This window comes from Salmo salar, chromosome ssa10, assembly GCF_905237065.1.
Source record: "Salmo salar chromosome ssa10, Ssal_v3.1, whole genome shotgun sequence".
NCBI lineage: Eukaryota > Metazoa > Chordata > Actinopteri > Salmoniformes > Salmonidae > Salmo > Salmo salar.
Genome location: NC_059451.1, coordinates 77,829,062 through 77,846,849, shown reverse-complemented (window position 1 = coordinate 77,846,849; position 17,788 = coordinate 77,829,062). Strand labels below are relative to the sequence as shown.

Sequence of the window (17,788 nt, the reverse complement as noted above, 5' to 3'; positions counted from 1 at the left end):
CACAATGAGACATTCTGCCGGGGGAGGTAGTGAGGGGTGGGTAGCGATGGATAGCAGTAGCACTTGCTAAGGATAGACAGACACAGACCAAACTTCAGCAAGCTATGCTCATGGTGCAGTATGGGTGACATTGAGATGGCCAAAGCAAAATGTTGATTTTGTGGCAAATTAGTCATTTATTTGTCGATTTTGATGTGAGTTTAGAGTTATTGTCTTGCTTGAAGATCCACTTGTGGCCAAGTTTCAGCCTCCTGGCAGAGGCAACCAGGTTTTGCCAAAAATATCCTGGTACTGGGTAAAGTTCATGATGCCGTTGACCTTAACAAGGTCCCCAGGACCAGTGGAAGGAAAATAGCCCTACTTTTACAGGTCATGTCTATAGGGTTATTTTCTGCTAATGCACAACAACAAACCCACCACTATAGATACACCGGTATTGATGCACAGACCGGTTTGAATTTTTACTTCACCTTACATAATGGTATTTCACTGTTTGGTTTGTAATATGTAATAACTCAGTGATGACTCAATTGAAAATGTATGGTCATAGACGATAGTAATTATTCAGATTAAGGAAAAAGTCAAGGGATCTGAATAATCTCAGAATGCACTCTGTGTGTGCCATTCAGAGGGTGAATGAGCAAGACAAAGGGGTATGGTGGTAGGCGCCAGGCGCACCAGTTTGTGTCAAGAACTGCAACTGTTTTTCACGCTCAACAGAATGGTCCACCACCCAAAGGACATCCAGCCAACATAGCGCAACTGTGGGAGGCATCCCATTAGCCAGCATCCCTGTGGAACGCTTTTGACACCTTGTAGAGTCCATGCCCTGACAAATTGAGGCTGCTCGGAGGGCAAAAGGGGGTGCAACTCAATATTAGGAAGGTGTTCCTAATGTTTTGTACACTCAGTGTGTCTCGTTTTATTTGTAGGAATATTTGGGAACAGATTTCCTAAATTAATTTGCTGAATTCCTGGTTATTTTTTTATAGTCTTTGTTGACCAAAAACTAACATCAAAATGACTGCACCTCCAATGCCACATCTGTCAAACTACTCAAGTTTGCTGATGATCCTACCCTGGTCAGTCTCATCTCCGATGGTGACGAGTCCAAGAACAGTGGAGAGGTTGACCGCCTGGTGCAGTCGCAACAACCTGAACTCAACACAGTCAAAACCATGGAGATGTCCCGCCTCTGCTAAATTAATATAGGGGAAACAGAGGTCATAACTTCTGGCAGGTTGGAGCATTGGGCCAGTAACCGACAGGTTGCTGGATCGAATCCCCGAGCTGACAAGTTAAAAATATGTCGTTCTGCCCCTGAGCAAGGCAGCTAACCCACTGTTCCCCGGGCGCCGATGACGTGGATGTCGATTAAAGCAGCCCCCCCACACCTCTCTGATTCAGAGGGGTTGGGTTAAATGCGGAAGACACATTTCAGTTGAATGCGTTCAGTTGTACAAATGACTAGGTATCTCCCTTTCCCTTCCTTTCCCCTTAAACGGTCACCTGCCCTCCCATCAAGCACCTGCTCATCTCCAGGACATGGAAGCATGCAGGAAAGATCATCACCGACCCCACCCACCATGGACACACCATCTTTCAGAGCCTCCCCTCTGGCAGACGGTTTAGGTCAATCATGACCAAAACCACCCACCACCTGAACATTTTCTTCCCCCATGCTGTGGCCCTCGCCATGCAGCCTTCGGGCTCATAGGGATTAAGTGACTTTGTATTGGGCCGAACACTGCACCTTGTCATCAAATACCTCTAATACACCTCTGCACAACACAGTATACGAACTGTCTATATTTGTCATGGCAGCATCCCTCCCTCTGCATATATAAAGTAGATATATCCCATCTGTAAATGGTATATTCCCACTGTAATTAGCCTGTACTCCAGAGTTTCATATTTTATGCTTACTGTTCTGATATTGTATATTCTGTATGATGTCTATGTTGACTTGTGTCTGCATTCTGTTTGTATATTGATTTGGCAAATGTTTCCTTATATTGTTGAACATAATATACTCTACGTGCATATCAAATTCCAAAGTGGGATATCTGCTAGTTTTCAAGTTATGGCCCATTTTATACAGAGAAATTGGCATAATAGGCAATGTAACCAATTACAGCTCTTTTTATTTGTATTGTTGCACATCCTGCAAATCACCAGCAGAGGTTGACCATTTTGAATCCATTTTCACATTCACTCGGTTGGTAATGCTTACAAATTGGACCATAACTCTAAAAGTAGCAGAGATCCCACTATGGAACTTTAATATGCCCGTAGAGCAGGGCTCCACAACCCTGTTCCTGGAGCGCTACCGTCCTGTAGGTTTTCGCTCCAACCCTAATCTAGCACACCTGATTCTAATAATTAGCTGGATGATAAGCTGAATCAGGTTAGTGACAACTGGGGTTGAAACAAAAACCTACAGGAGGGTAGCTCTCCAGAAACAGGGTTGGAGAGCCCTGCAGTAGAGTATATTGTGTTCAACAACAAAATTGTGTTTTTTTTTTTCAATATACATTTTTATATTTTTCAATATTCATAAACGAATGCAAGAAAATTGCTATTGAAATCAAAATACTGCTCATATTACAGAGCAAGTGGTAAAGCTTCACACCAAATGTAGCTTTGTAGCACCTACAGATAAAACATAATGAGTCTTAAAGGAGTCCTGGTTAAGGCCAAAATGTAATAAATATGCCAAATATGACTAATTATTTCTCAATTATGCTTTTACATACAAATGTCAAATATATGTCTCAACAATCCTTCCTCCAAAAGGACTATTATTTGGATTAAATGTCACCCTGGTTTCGTGAGGAATCATGAGCGCTGTGAAAGGCTGTATTTTTTGCCTCAGTGTAAATCAGCCCTGTTCTTGGTAAGCAGGGTGGGCTCTTTTTCCTCTTCTACGTCAAGCTTCAGCCCAGGGTCAAATAGCGAAGTGTGCTACTACTGTCAGTGCTGCGGGACAAAGGGAATGCTAAATGAATATCTCACATTGACAAAATGCACACAGTAGCCGATATAAACCACAAACTACACCCATACCAATACATAAAGTCTTACACAAATGCAAGCAAAGACATACAGTTTAAGGTGTACCAGTCTCGCAAAGTTAAATATTTCTCTCTCTCACACTCACACTCTTTTTATTATGTCCCAAGTTCTGTGAGAACAGGAATGTAAGCAAACCTAGGACAGACTAGGACCACGTGACCAAGATATGAAATCCATGTCCAATAATGTGATGGCAGGTGCATATCAGGATTACATGTGTAGAAAATAAACAGTTACTGCCTGGCTCCAAGAAGAATCTCGGTACCTGTGAGTGAATTCTTAAAAATAGCTTCTGGGCTTAGTCGAGCGCTTGGGCACAATGACAAACCAGTCCAAATAAAGTGTAGGACCCATTTGACATATCGAAAAGACTTAATTTGTCTGCAAATAGTTTAAATTTGTTTTAAGCACTCAAGAAAATGTAAATAACCAGGAATGGAGATTACAAAGGGATTACAAAAAAACGTAACTGTAATCCGTTACCAGCTAAAATATTGTAATCAGATTAGATACTTTTGAAAAACTAGATGATTACTTCAAGGATTACTTTTAAATTCAGAAAGGATGTTTGCAAAAAAAAAGATGACACTTCTCTGTTTTCTCAATGACATTCAAATCAGCATTGAAAAAAGGCACAAGTTTAAATTTGTTCCACCTGAGCGAGTCTGACCACAAGTCAGAGACCACTATGTTGACACACCAAATGTGTTTGATGGATCGCAGGAAAAGAGCAGGAATAAGCTTTTGTAGGCTACTGTCCAAACTGTCTTCCAATGGTGCGACTGCTGTCGGCATCCAAAGATTATCCTACTTGAATAAATGCTTGAAGGTAAGTACGAGAGCAGTGGTGAAGTCTACGACAATACGGATATCACTTATTATTGAGATCTACATAGCGCATTGATGTGAATCACACTGCTGCTCTCTCATTTAGCTTTTTGCGCCTTACAGATTGTGGTTATTGGGGATGGCTGTTCACAAATCTAAATGTGTATTTAAACCCAATAATGGTTGAATTCAAGAAGTTTAAGCTGCCTATCAATCATTGTTTTTGAAAACCAGTAGACAGTGAAAAATGCGCTCTTGCAACAGCTACATAGTGCGGATCCCAGCCTATGGAACAAAAGTAGGGCTTTATTTGCTCAATCTAATTCATGGTGATAAAAAAAAAAAAAAAAAAGGCCTAATGGACACATGCTCAAACTCGCCACGTTTGATAGACTTAAAAAGGGGCAATCTGTAGTTGCTACATCCATTTTTGGACTTATAAATGATATATGTTAATGTAAAGATATAATTTAATCATATTATTACATGTAGTAGAAAGCAGTGGGTTAGAAGAAGCCTACATAACCAACCCATAAAGTACAATTTAACATCCATATATGGCCAGCTATCTAAACTTTAACATTGATTTATCCTGCAATAGATGTCATTCAATTGGTAACATACATTTTTGTTTTCTTCTAATGCCTCTTAAGTGGAAAGTAATCTAAAAGTAACTGAATGTAATCAGATTACGTTACGGAGTTTGGGTAATCCAAAAGTTACATTACTGATTCCAATTTTGGACAGGTAACTAGTAACTAATGGATTACATTTAGAAAGTAACCTACCCAACACTGAAAATAACAAATGTAGGCCTCTAATATTTACCATAATGAACATCCATCAATAATAACATTTCTCTGGGGCAAAGAATGGAGTGGACACCTGGGGTGTGTTCAGGTTAATTTAACGTTTGCTACGTTGCGTGACGTTTTGTACTGAAAGACACCTTTCCCCAAAACGTTCTTTAAAATTCTTGATTAAACTTTGATGTACATTTGGTCAGTTTGATGGGTGTGGATGGGGTGTGGTTTGAAGCAATGAGCGACGTCATTAAAAGGCAGCGGAGAGTTCCCCAACCCCTCACCGTTTTTCAACTGATCCTACAGAACAGCGTCGTTTCCTTTAATTGAACGTTGTAGTACGTGTTTTCGTATTGAATGCAGCCCAGAACTGAGCCCTGTCACAACAAATGATTAACTTATAGGCTACTTTTATTCATTAATTTATGAAAACGCTTAAGAGTTGAGGTTCCTCTGACATGTTACTTGCCTACATATACATTTGCCTGGCTCTGGCTTGCAATGGGGTGTTAAACTGAAAAGAAAACAGGTGCATTAATTGGCTATTAAAAAAGTGTTCTCGCTGTGGCTGGGCGTTTGCGCTCACTCACCTTTTGTTGCCTGCGTGCCATATCCGTGGGTTGTTTGGCATTGAAAGGGTACGCTATACATCTCAACACAAATACATACATCTGTAGTTTACTTTTCCTCTCCGCTTCCTCTTTCTGAAGTCTTTCCTGTTCATTTTTCACCTGGTCTTCGACAGGAGAATTTTCGGCTTGTGCTTGGTCCGCAGGTGGTTGTTTCTTAAGTTTACCTCCTTGACCCGAGGAAGTCGGGGGGTCTTTTGGAACTTGAGTGTCCTCGTTAATTTCTCCTCCCGAGTCTTCGCTGGAGGATGGGTCTAACATGTTTCACACCAACACAGGTAAACTCCTATCCCCTGACCGCTTCACTTGAATTGTCTATATTCCCCGGTGTTTTTTGGAGCTGTGACGACGACTCTTCTGTGAAATGTTTCTTGACATAAATGCGAGGGCGGAGTTTTGAGGAACGTGAGTCGGTGGTTTTAGTTTAACGTTAGTCATCTCGGAGAGGAAGAGGCGAGAGGGTTTACTGCGGCCAAAATCTGTCCACGAAAATAAGACGATGAATTTGTCTGTGGAGGTCGATAACAAATAATTTCTAATTTGCTACTTGAGGAATATTTGATAAAATATGTTTCGTAATGGTTAGGTTGTTACGAATGCACCGATATAAGTGGACTCGAGTGGCAACTTTTGGGGGGGTGGAGGACTTTCAGTTGAGCCTATTTACACGAGTATGTGTCCTTTCATTGGCTAGAAAGGGTACACCTGATCTCGCCTCCTACCGTCTGCCTTCCATCTTTCGGACATTTATTTCAATTGGTCACTCGACTATCTTATCAATATAATATATAATCCTCTCCTTTGGAACGACTGTGCGAACTGTGTTGCTGCCGGTACAGTCCGAGGGAGGCAATAAAGGTGGGCAACACGTGTGCGGTACCTTGCCTCTCAAAGGGGCAACTATGGTACTTTCACTTATACCATGGTATAGTCTGAATCATGGAAATGTACCATGGTTTTAGCTTTTAAGTTGTGTGTGTACACCCCTTTTAAATTAGTGGATTTGGCTATTTCAGCCACCAGTTGCTGACAGGTGTATAAAATCAAGCACACCGCCATGCAATCTCCATAGACAAACATTGGCAGTAGACTGGCCTTGCCTTAAGTAAAAGCTCAGTGACTTCCAACATGGCACGTCATAGGATGCCATCTTTCCAACAAGTCAGTTTGTGAAATTTATGCCCTGCTTGAGCTGCCCCAGACAATGGTAAGTCATTTTATTGGGAAGGAGCAACAACGGCTGAAGTGGTAGGCCACAAAAGCTTCAGCACTCGTACCACTGAGTGCTGAAGAGCGTAAAAATCACTTGTCCTCTGTTGCAACACTCACTACCAAGTTCCAAACTGCCTCTGGAAGCAACGTCAGTCAGCACAAGAACTGTTAGTCGAATTGCAATGCTAACTGAGAGCCAACATTAGTGCCCGACCTCACTAATGTGTTTGTGGCTGAATGGAAGCAAGTCCCCGCAGCAATGTCCCCACATCTAGTGGAAAGCCTTTCCAAAAGAGTGGAGGCTGTTATAGCTGCAAAGGGGGGACCAACTCCATATTAATGCCCATGATTTTGGAATGAGATGTCAGATGAGCAGGTGTCCACATACTTTTGGTCATGTAGTTTATGATGGTACTGCCATGCACACCTAAATAATGCCATGGTATTGCCTCATTTTTACCTTAGTTTCATGGAAATACCAAGGTTTAACCTACATTATACATTCTACCATATTATGATAAATGGTACCAATAAATATCATAATGGTACCATCTGTATTAATTGTCTGTTAACATAGTATAATGCATTAAATAAGTACCCCCCCCCCCAAAATTCATCAATTTCACAGCTCCATTTGATTCATTGAATGGATGTGGGTTGAGCAATGTCTACATAAGGGTGCAAATTATAAACACTCACAAAAGCTCTGCCGAATGCCTTGAAGCCGGTACGTAAAGCTTAATGAAAATAAGTGATACTAGCAAGAGCATTGTGCAGGTTTCTTTTTTCCCTCTTCTTATTCAACTGTTACCATGCACCTGCAACAAAGAGATCTCAGATTTGAGTGCCATTTTGAATCACAGCAATCAAGCAATTGCAATTAATTCCTTAGCCACTAATCTATGGATATCACATGACTGGGCATAGGCCCCCAGCCAGACCCAGCCAATCAGATTGAGTTTTTTTCCCCACAAAAGGGCTTTATTACAGACAGAAATACTCCGCAGTTTCATCAGCTGTCTGGGTGGCTGGTCTCCGATCCCGCAGGTGAAGAAGCAGGATGTCAAGGACCTGGGCTTGCGTGGTTACACTTCAACAAAACAAAGGAGATCGTGGACTTCAGGAAACAGCAGAGGGAGCACCCCCCATCGATGGGACAGCAGTGGAGAAGGTGGAAAATGTAAAGTTCCTCAGCGTACACGTCACTGACAAACTGAAATCGTCCATCCACACAGACAGTGTGGTGAAGAAGGCGCAACAGAGCCTCTTCAACCTCAGGAGGCTGAAGAAATGTGGCTTGTCACCTAAAACCCTCACAAACTTTTACAGATGCACAACTGAGCAACCTGTCGGGCTGTATCACTGCCTTTTACGGCAACTGCATCGCCCACAACCGCAGGGCTTTCCAGAGGGTGGTACGGTCTGCTGTTGTTCTGGGATTGATTTGCACTTTTCGCACCAAAGTACGTTCATCTCTAGGAGACAGAACGCGTCTCATTCCTGAGCGGTATGACGGTGGTCCCATGGTGTTTATACTTGCGTACTATTGTTTGTACAGATGAACGTGGTACCTTCTACCGTTTGAAGTTGCTCCCAAGGATGAACCAGACTTGTAGAGCTCTACAATGTTTTTCTGAGGTCTTGGCTGATTTCTTTTGATTTTCCCATGATGTCAAGCAAAGAGGCACTGAGTTTGAAGGTAGGCCTTGAAATACATCCACAGGAATGTTCCAAGCTGTTTAAAGGCACAGTCAACTTAGTGTATGTAAACTTCTGACCCACTGGAATTGTGATGCAGTGAATTATAAGTGAAATAATCTGTCTGTAAACAATTGTTGGAAAAATTACTTGTCATGCACAAAGTATATGTCCTAACCGACTTGCCAAAACTACAGTTTGTTAACAATACATTTGTGGAGTGGTTGAAAAATTAGTTTTAATGACTCCAAAATAAGTGTATGTAAACTTCTGACTTCAACTGTATATACTGTATTCTATACTATCTATTGCATCTTAGCCTATGCCACTCTGTCATTGCTCATCCATATATATACTTCGATTTGTGTGTATTAGGAATTGTTGTGGAATTGTTAGATTTGACTTGTTAGATATTGCTGCACTGTCAGAACTAGAAGCACAAGTATTTCGCTCTGGGGCGAAAATCTGATATCAACTTTGGAGGGGACAATTACATGAAATTTTCTCAAGAGCAATTCCTGAGGGGGACACCAAAAGTAGTGCTGTAACACAGCCTACATTGTAATATGGTAAATGTATATTGAGGAACCAAAGAAATAAGGTGTGTGCCGTACTCCTAACTACCGGTACCCAAAACTACACAACTAATCACAACAGCAATACCATTGCCTTAAACTGGTGACTGAACTAAGATTTGTTAAAGTTGAGAGTGGTCTAGTCTTTGAGATATTAGGCTACTAGGGTTCTTACTATGCGTTTTGGTTTATTGAAAAATACTCTGATGTCCGTCTTTTATTTTTCTGCCATTTTTCTACCTGGCTGGCTGGCTACACACACCGTGTGTAGGTTATTTACAGTAGGAGATGGGGTTCTATCATCTTCAATCATTCTATTTGGGCTTCGATCTAAAAGGTAGCTAGCAAATGTGAAACGGATTAAAATGACAAGAGTTGACAGCTGTACGAGTTCACCATTTACACAACATATGCTGCAACCTTTTGTAATTTTAATAGTTTGTTTCATATTGGCTGGCTTCCAACAATAGCTGAATTTGCAAAGCTAGCGAGCACCAATTCAGTTTCAGTGGTGTTTGCTATAATCTTTGCTACCCAGGTTAAATAAAGGTGAAATAAAATAAATAAATAAAAGTTCACTTGCGACAATTTAGCTTTTGCAACGAGACCATTAAATATATTTAAGACAATGGTAGAAGAGAGTGTAGTTCTGTTCAGTTTGGATTTCAGTTTATCGCTAACCTTATCACAGGGACTTTGAAGCACTAACTTACATCATCTGCATGCTGATTGGATCAAACCACTATGAGGCCATGTGTGGGGGGGTTGCAATCTTTTGAAACTTAAAAACGCGTTATTAAATGTCTATAATCAGCACAATTGCTTTCATTGCGTATTATTAATATTATTTAAATTACATAGTTATGTTTCAGTGATATATTGGGGGGGACAAATCATATTTTTCCCAGGATGGGGGGGTCGTGTGTCCCCCGTCCCCCCCCGGGATTTCCGCCCCTGATTTCGCTACACTCGCAATAATATCTGCATGTGACCAATAAATTGTAATTTAATTTGTTGTGAGGCCAGTTTGACGTACTGCCGAATTCTCTAAAATGACGTTGGACGTGGCTTATAGTAGAGAAATGTACATGCAACACCTCTGGTAGACATTCCTGCAATCAGCATGTCAATTGCACACTCCCTCAACTCGAGACATCTGTGGCATTGTGTTGTGACAAAAGTGAGCATTTTAGTGGCCTTTTATTGTCCCCAGCACAAGGTGCACCTGTGTAATGATGATGCTGTTTAATCAGCACCTGTCAATGCTAATAACATAAAACAAATATGTGCACAACATTTTAGAGAAATAACCTTTTGTGCATATGGGACATTTCTGGGCTCTTACACTACCGGTCAAAAGTTTTAAAACACCTACTCATTCCAGAGTATTTCTTTTACTTTTTACTATTTTCTACATTGTAGAATAATAGAGAAGACTATGAAATAACACATATGGAATCATGTAGTAACCAGAAATCAAAATATATACAGAAATCAAAATATATTTAACGTTCTTCAAATAGCCACCCTTTGTCTTGACAGCTTTACACACTCTTGGCATTCTCTCACCCAGCTTCATGAGGTAGTCACCTGGAATGCATTTCAATGAATAGATGTGCCTTAAGTTAATTTGTGGAATTTCTTTGTGTGGTCCTCATGAAAACTTGGGACCAACACTTTACATGTTGCGTTTTATTTTTGTTGTATGTATGTAAACTCTGCAAAAAAAGAAACGTCCCCTTTTCAGGACCCTGTCTTTCAAAGATAATTCATAAAAATCAAAATAACTTAACAGATCTTCACTGTAAAGGGTTTAAACACTGTTTCCAATGCTTGTTCAATGAACCATAAACAATTAATCAACATGCACCTGTGGAACGGTCGTTAAGACACTAACAGCTTACAGACGGTAGGCAATTAAGGTCACAGTTATGAAAACTTAGGACAATAAAGAGGCCTTTCTACTGACTCTGAAAAACACCAAAGGAAAGATGCCCAGGGTCCCTGCTCATCTGTGCGAACGTGCCTTAGGCATACTACACGAGGACTGCAGATATGGCCAGGGAAAAATATTTCAATGTCTGTACTGAGACGCCTAAGACAGCGCTACAGGGAGACAGGATGGACAGCTGATCGTCCTCGCAGTGGCAGATCACGTGTAACAACACCTGCACAGGATCGGTACATCCAAACATCACACCTGCGGGACAGGTACAGGATGGCAAAAACAACAGCCCGAGTTACACCAGGAATGCACAATCCCTCCATCAGTGCTCAGACTGTCCACAATAGGCTGAGAGAGGCTGGACTGAGGACTTGTTGGCCTGTTGTAAGGCAGGTCCTCACCAGGTCCTCACCAGACATCACCGGCAACAACGTCGCCTATGGGTACCATAGCGACCCACCATCGCTGGACCAGACAGGACTGGCAAAAAGTGCTCTTCACTGACGAGTCGTGGTTTTGTCTCACCAGGGGTGATGGTCGGATTCGCGTTTATCGTCGAAGGAATGAGCATTACACCGAGGCCTGTACTCTGGAGCGGGATCGATTTGGAGGTGGAGGGTCCGTCATGGTCTGGGGTGGTGTGTCACAGCATCATCGGACTGAGCTTGTTGTCATTGCAGGCAATCTCAACGCTGTGCGTTACAGGGAGGACATCCTCCTCCCTCACGTGGTACCCTTCCTGCAGGCTCATCCTGACATGACCCTCCAGCATGACAATGCCACCAGCCACACTGCTCGTTCTGTGCGTGATTTCCTGCAAGACAGGAATGTCAGTGTTCTGCCATGGCCAGTGAAGAGCCCGGATCTAAATCTCATTGAGCACGTCTGGGACCTGTTGGATCGGAGGGTGAGAGCTAGGGTCATTCCCCCACAGAAATGTCTGGGAACTTGCAGGTGTCTTGGTGGAAGAGTGGGGTAACATCTCACAGCAAGAACTGGCAAATCTGGTGAGGAGAGAAGCACTAGATAAACAAAATATTTTAAACATTATCACGGTGAGCGACTTATAAAGCATACGATATGAAACACCAAGTTAAGTGGAATATAATGATATTTTTTTGATTAGATTAATTAATTTATAAAAGTCTGTTAGCATAGAAGCTAAAGTTACAGTGAGGGAAAAAAGTATTTGATCCCCTGCTGATTTTGTACGTTTGCCCACTGACAAAGAAATGATCAGTCTATAATTTTAATGGTAGGTTTATTTGAACAGTGAGAGACAGAATAACAACAACAAAAAATCCAGAAAAACGCATGTCAAAAATGTTATAAATTGATTTGCATTTTAATGAGGGAAATAAGTATTTGACCCCTCTGCAAAACATGACTTAGTACTTGGTGGCAAAACCCTTGTTGGCAATCACAGAGGTCAGACGTTTCTTGTAGTTGGCCACCAGGTTTGCACACATCTCAGGAGGGATTTTGTCCCACTCCTCTTTGCAGATCTTCTCCAAGTCATTAAGGTTTCGAGGCTGACGTTTGGCAACTCGAACCTTCAGCTCCCTCCACAGATTTTCTATGGGATTAAGGTCTGGAGACTGGCTAGGCCACTCCAGGACCTTAATGTGCTTCTTCTTGAACCACTCCTTTGTTGCCTTGGCCGTGTGTTTTGGGTCATTGTCATGCTGGAATACCCATCCACGACCCATTTTCAATGCCCTGGCTGAGGGAAGGAGGTTCTCACCCAAGATTTGACGGTACATGGCCCCGTCCATCGTCCCTTTGATGCGGTGAAGTTGTCCTGTCCCCTTAGCAGAAAAACACCCCAAAAGCATAATGTTTCCACCTCCATGTTTGACGGTGGGCTTGGTGTTCTTGGGGTCATAGGCAGCATTCCTCCTCCAAACATGGCGAGTTGAGTTGATGCCAAAGAGCTCCATTTTGGTCTCATCTGACCACAACACTTTCACCCAGTTGTCCTCTGAATCATTCAGATGTTCATTGGCAAACTTCAGACGGGCATGTATATGTGCTTTCTTGTGCAGGGGGACCTTGCGGGCGCTGCAGGATTTCAGTCCTTCACGGCGTAGTGTGTTACCTATTGTTTTCTTGGTGACTATGGTCCCAGCTGCCTTGAGATCATTGACAAGATCCTCCCGTGTAGTTCTGGGCTGATTCCTCGCCGTTCTCATGATCATTGCAACTCCACGAGGTGAGATCTTGCATGGAGCCCCAGGCCGAGGGAGATTGACAGTTCTTTTGTGTTTCTTCCATTTGCGAATAATCGCACCAACTGTTGTCACCTTCTCACCAAGCTGTTTGGCGATGGTCTTGTAGCCCATTCCAGCCTTGTGTAGGTCTACAATCTTGTCCCTGACATCCTTGGAGAGCTCTTTGGTCTTGGCCATGGTGGAGAGTTTGGAATCTGATTGATTGATTGCTTCTGTGGACAGGTGTCTTTTATACAGGTAACAAACTGAGATTAGGAGCACTCCCTTTAAGAGAGTGCTCCTAATCTCAGCTCGTTACCTGTATAAAAGACACCTGGGAGCCAGAAATCTTTCAGATTGAAAGGGGGTCAAATACTTATTTCCCTCATTAAAATGCAAATCAATTTACAACATTTTTGACATGTGTTTTTCTGGATTTTATTGTTGTTATTCTGTCTCTCACTGTTCAAATAAATCTACCATTACAATTATAGACTGATCATTTCTTTGTCAGTGGGCAAACATATAAAATCAGCAGGGGATCAAATACTTTTTTCCCTCACTGTAGCTCCAGTCAAAGTAGCTTATCGTAGTCATAGTGACTGGACCAGGTCCATTTGTAAATTCAGAGCACTTTGCTCTCTGAGCGCACACTGGACACGCTTCAGGTTATTCGGCGTAGCTATGTGTGTGGAAAACATTTAATCACGGGTAAGTCTGTTTGTAACTATTGCTTGTAGCTGTATAGTCCGTTTGTTGTTGGTCTTGGCTAGGTTAATGTTCCGGTCGCTAGCTAGCACTCACTCACGTGGCTGTTAGCACTGACATGAAAAGGGGCCTGTGGGAAGCCCTACATTATTACGTTTTTCTAAGTAGTGAGAACACTTAAGAGCAGGTCATCTTTAGATTTTAGTTTTGCAATTGACTAAAACAAGCATGCAAGAAAGTTGCTTATGAAAAAAGTAACATTTTTGCTGTGAGCTAAGGTAACCAAGGTTGTTTTTCCTACAGTTGGGTGCGGCTGCGACGTTCTGATAGTGACTGGGACTATAGCCTCTAAACATGGTTGAAACTATAATTTTGATTTCGTGGATGGTCAGTCCTTGTATCCATAGCTCTGTCTATACATTTACGTTTATCCAGGCCCATCCCTCCAGCTTTTTACCAAAATAACTTTTATTGTTTCAACTGCGAAATTGCCGCTTTAAAGCCACTCTGCATACCATCATCAGTGGGCCACCACCAAAAATTAACAATGGAGCAATTTTGCATCCCATAACACTTGATGGAATAACATTCCGAATGCACTGTATAGGCTGTCATTGACTTGCCTAGTTAAATAAAGGCTACAACAACAAAAACATTTCAGTAGGCTGTTGCTTCTATGGAAAGTGTTCAGCTCCCATTACTTTTTCCACATGTTGTGACGTTACAGCCTCATTCTAAAATCGATTAGAAAGAGAGAAAGAAAGAAAGAGAGAATTAGAGAGAGCATATTTAAATTCACACAGGACACCGGATAAGACAAGAGAAATACTCCAGATGTAACAGACTGACCCTAGCCCCCCGACACATAAACTACTGCAGCATAAATACTGGAGGCTGAGACAGGAGGGATCAGAAGACACTGTGGCCCCATCCGATGATACCCCCGGACGGGGCCAATCAGGCAGGATATAACCCCACCCACTTTGCCAAAGCACAGCCCCCACACCACTAGAGGGATGTCTCCAACCACCAACTTACCGTCCTAAGACAAGGCCGAGTGTAGCCCACAACGATCTCCACCATGGCACAACCCAAGGGGGGGCGCCAACCCAGACAGGAAGACCACGTCAGTGACTCAACCCACTCAAGTGACGCACCCCTCTCAAGCTCTGTCAGCTTGGATGGGGAGCGTCGCTGTACAGCTATTTTCAGGTCTCTCCAGAGATGTCCGGGCTCTGGTTGGGTCACTCACGGACATTCAGAGACTTGTCTCGAAGCCACTCCTGGGTTGTCTTTGTGTGCTTAGGGTCGTTGTCCTGTTGGAAGGTGAACCTTCGCCCCAGTCTGAGATCCTGAGCGCTCTGGAGCAGGTGCTCATTTAAGGATCTCTGTACTTTGCACTGTTCATCTTTCCCTCAATCCTGACTAGTCTCCCAGTTCCTGAAACTGAAAAACATCCCCACGGCATAATGCTGCCACCACCATGCTTCACCGTAGTGATGGTATTGGCCTGGTTTCCTCCAGCCGTGACGCTTGGCATTCAGGCCAAAAAGTTCAATTTTGGCTTCATCAGATGAGAGAATCTTGTTTCTCAGGGTCTGAGAGTCTTTAGGTACCCTTTGACAAACTCCAAGCGGGCTGTCATGTGCCTTTTACTGAGGAGTGGCTTCCGTCTGGCCACCTTAAAGGCCTGATTGGTGGAGTGCTGCAGAGATGGTTGTCCTTCTGGAAGGTTCTACCATCTCCACAGAGGAACTCTGGAGCTCTGCAAGAGTGACCATCGGGTTCTTGGTCACCTCCTTGCCCAAGGCCCTTCTCCCCTGATTGCTCAGTTTGGCCAGGTGGCCAGCTCTCGGAAGAGTCTTGGTGGTTTCAAACTTCTTCCATTTAAGAATGATGGAGGCCACTGTGTTCTTGGGGACCTTCAAAGCTGCAGAAATGTTTTGGTACATTCCCCAGATCTGTGCCTTGACACAATCCTGTCTCGGAGCTCTACGGACAATTCCTTTGACCTCATGGCTTGGTTTTTGCTCTGACATACTGTCAACTGTGAGACCTTATATAGACAGGTGTGTTCATTTCCAAATCATGTCCAATCATTTGAATTGACCACAGGTGGACTCCAATCAAGTTGTAGAAACATCTCAAGGATGATCAATGGAAAAGGATGCACTTGAGCTCAATTTTGAGGCTCATCGCAAAGGGTCTGAATTAGGGATGCACGATATATCTTGAAGCATATTGGAATCGGACGATATTAGCTAAAAATGTCAGCATCGGCCTGATGTCTAGTTTAATGCCAATGTGCAAAACCAATGTCAAAGCTGACGTGCATACTTGTATAACCAAAAATACAGTGCTACACATGCAACACAACATTCCTAACCTAGCCAACAATGTCTGCTGTGTGGATCTATTTTGAAGTTTCAAAGGAAGATAACAATGGTCCGGGAAAACTGTGGCCTTTTAATAAACACATTTCATGCAATTCTACATCATTTTAATTGGATCGAACCTGGGTCTGTAGTGATGCTTCTAGCACTGCGATGCAGTGCCTTAGACCGCTGCGCCACTCGGGAGGCCCACAAATAGGAATTTTTCAAGCAATGCTACAATAGCTTGAGATCTCCAAGTGTAACCTTTTGGTCAGTTTTCAAATATTAACACATCAGTCATCATAAGCTTTTACTCAGAAGTCTGAGTTTCTTATCTGAATTTAGGATCTAGCCCTGTGAATTTATTATTGGAAGCTTTAGAAAATATTAAACATATATTGATTGGATGAACATTCAGAAAATGATGCACTGTTAATGATCTCAAATGGGAGTATCTATGTGTTCACAATATTCAATGTTAAAAACACAGTGCAGTCAAAAAACGTGGTTTCCCCTTTTTTATAAACACTAAGTATACAAAACATTAAGAACACCTGCTCTTTCCATGGCATAGACTGACTAGGTGAATCCAGGTGAAAGCTATGATCCCATATTGATGTCACGTCAATCAGTGTAGATGAAGAGGTCAAAGACAGGTTAAAGAGACAATTGAAATATGGATTGTGTATGTGTACCATTCAGAGGGTGAATGGGCAAGACAAAATATTGAAGTGCCTTTGAATGGGGTATGGTAGTAGGTCCCAGGCGCACCGGTTTGTGTCAAGAACTGCAACACTGCTGCGTTTTTCACACTCAACAGTTTCCTGTGTGTGTCAAGAATGGTCCACCACCCAAAGGACATCCAGACAACTTGACACAACTGTGGGAAACATTGGAGCCAGCATCCATGTTTAACGCTTTCGACACCTTGTAGAGTCCATTCCCAGACAGGGGGGTAGCATGAAATTTCAGCTGTTTGCTAGGATGGAGGTTTGACCTGTCTGGTGACATCACCAGGCAGAAAATGTGTTAATAGATCAATAAGAAAGAGTTTCAAACCTCCCTGCCAATAACAGCTAGTTTTCCGTTTCCCCGTCCCAACTCAGACCACTTCCAGACAATCCTAGCAAAATTATTGCATGAGGAATTGCTCTTTGCTAAGAATTACAATTATTTAAAAAAATCCCAGTAAGGTACTTAATTGTTAACCAGAAATAATAGCTTTACATGCTGACCACACCGCTCGCATCATGTGCGTGTTGCAAAATAAATGTACACACGTTATTCAATCATTGCACACACACTGCTCGCAAGCGTCTGCGTGGCCAGGCGCTAAAATAAAAATTGGTTCTATTTGTGACGCTCAACGCGCTGCAAGTCTGGCCTCTCCCTTCTCCTCATTGGTTTTTAGAAGCATATACCCACTTGGGTGATTTGAAAGATTAACTGAGGTCCTCACTCCAGTCGGTTGTAGTAATGCACGTAAAGTTGGTTGCCAATCGATATATAAAGTCCAAAGAAGAAAAAGAAGCCTGAAGGAAGGAGGAGAGATGATGAGAAACAAATTCGGTTTACCGTTTTATCTGTGGATTAATTGTTGAAGTAGTGGACCTTGTGCATTCCAGGTAAAATAGCAATGCAATGTTTATATCCCAGGACAAATTAGCTAGCAACAGCAAGCTAGCTAGATAAATTGCCATACATATTTAATGATATTTGACCTGTCCCCA

At 42.5% G+C, this 17,788-nt stretch overlaps 1 protein-coding gene across 2 annotated transcripts in view; it reads right to left on the bottom strand.

Annotated features, from left to right (window-relative positions):
- Nucleotides 1-5,596, bottom strand: part of LOC106561024 (calcium-dependent secretion activator 2) — a 221,481-nt gene extending 215,885 nt beyond the window's left edge. For both annotated transcript variants that reach the window (XM_045688110.1, XM_014124578.2), the window contains exon 1: nucleotides 5,297-5,596. In XM_045688110.1, coding sequence (XP_045544066.1) covers nucleotides 5,297-5,596 — 300 coding nt within the window. The remainder of the gene's footprint in view (nucleotides 1-5,296) is intronic.
- Nucleotides 5,597-17,788: the final 12,192 nt, after the last annotated feature.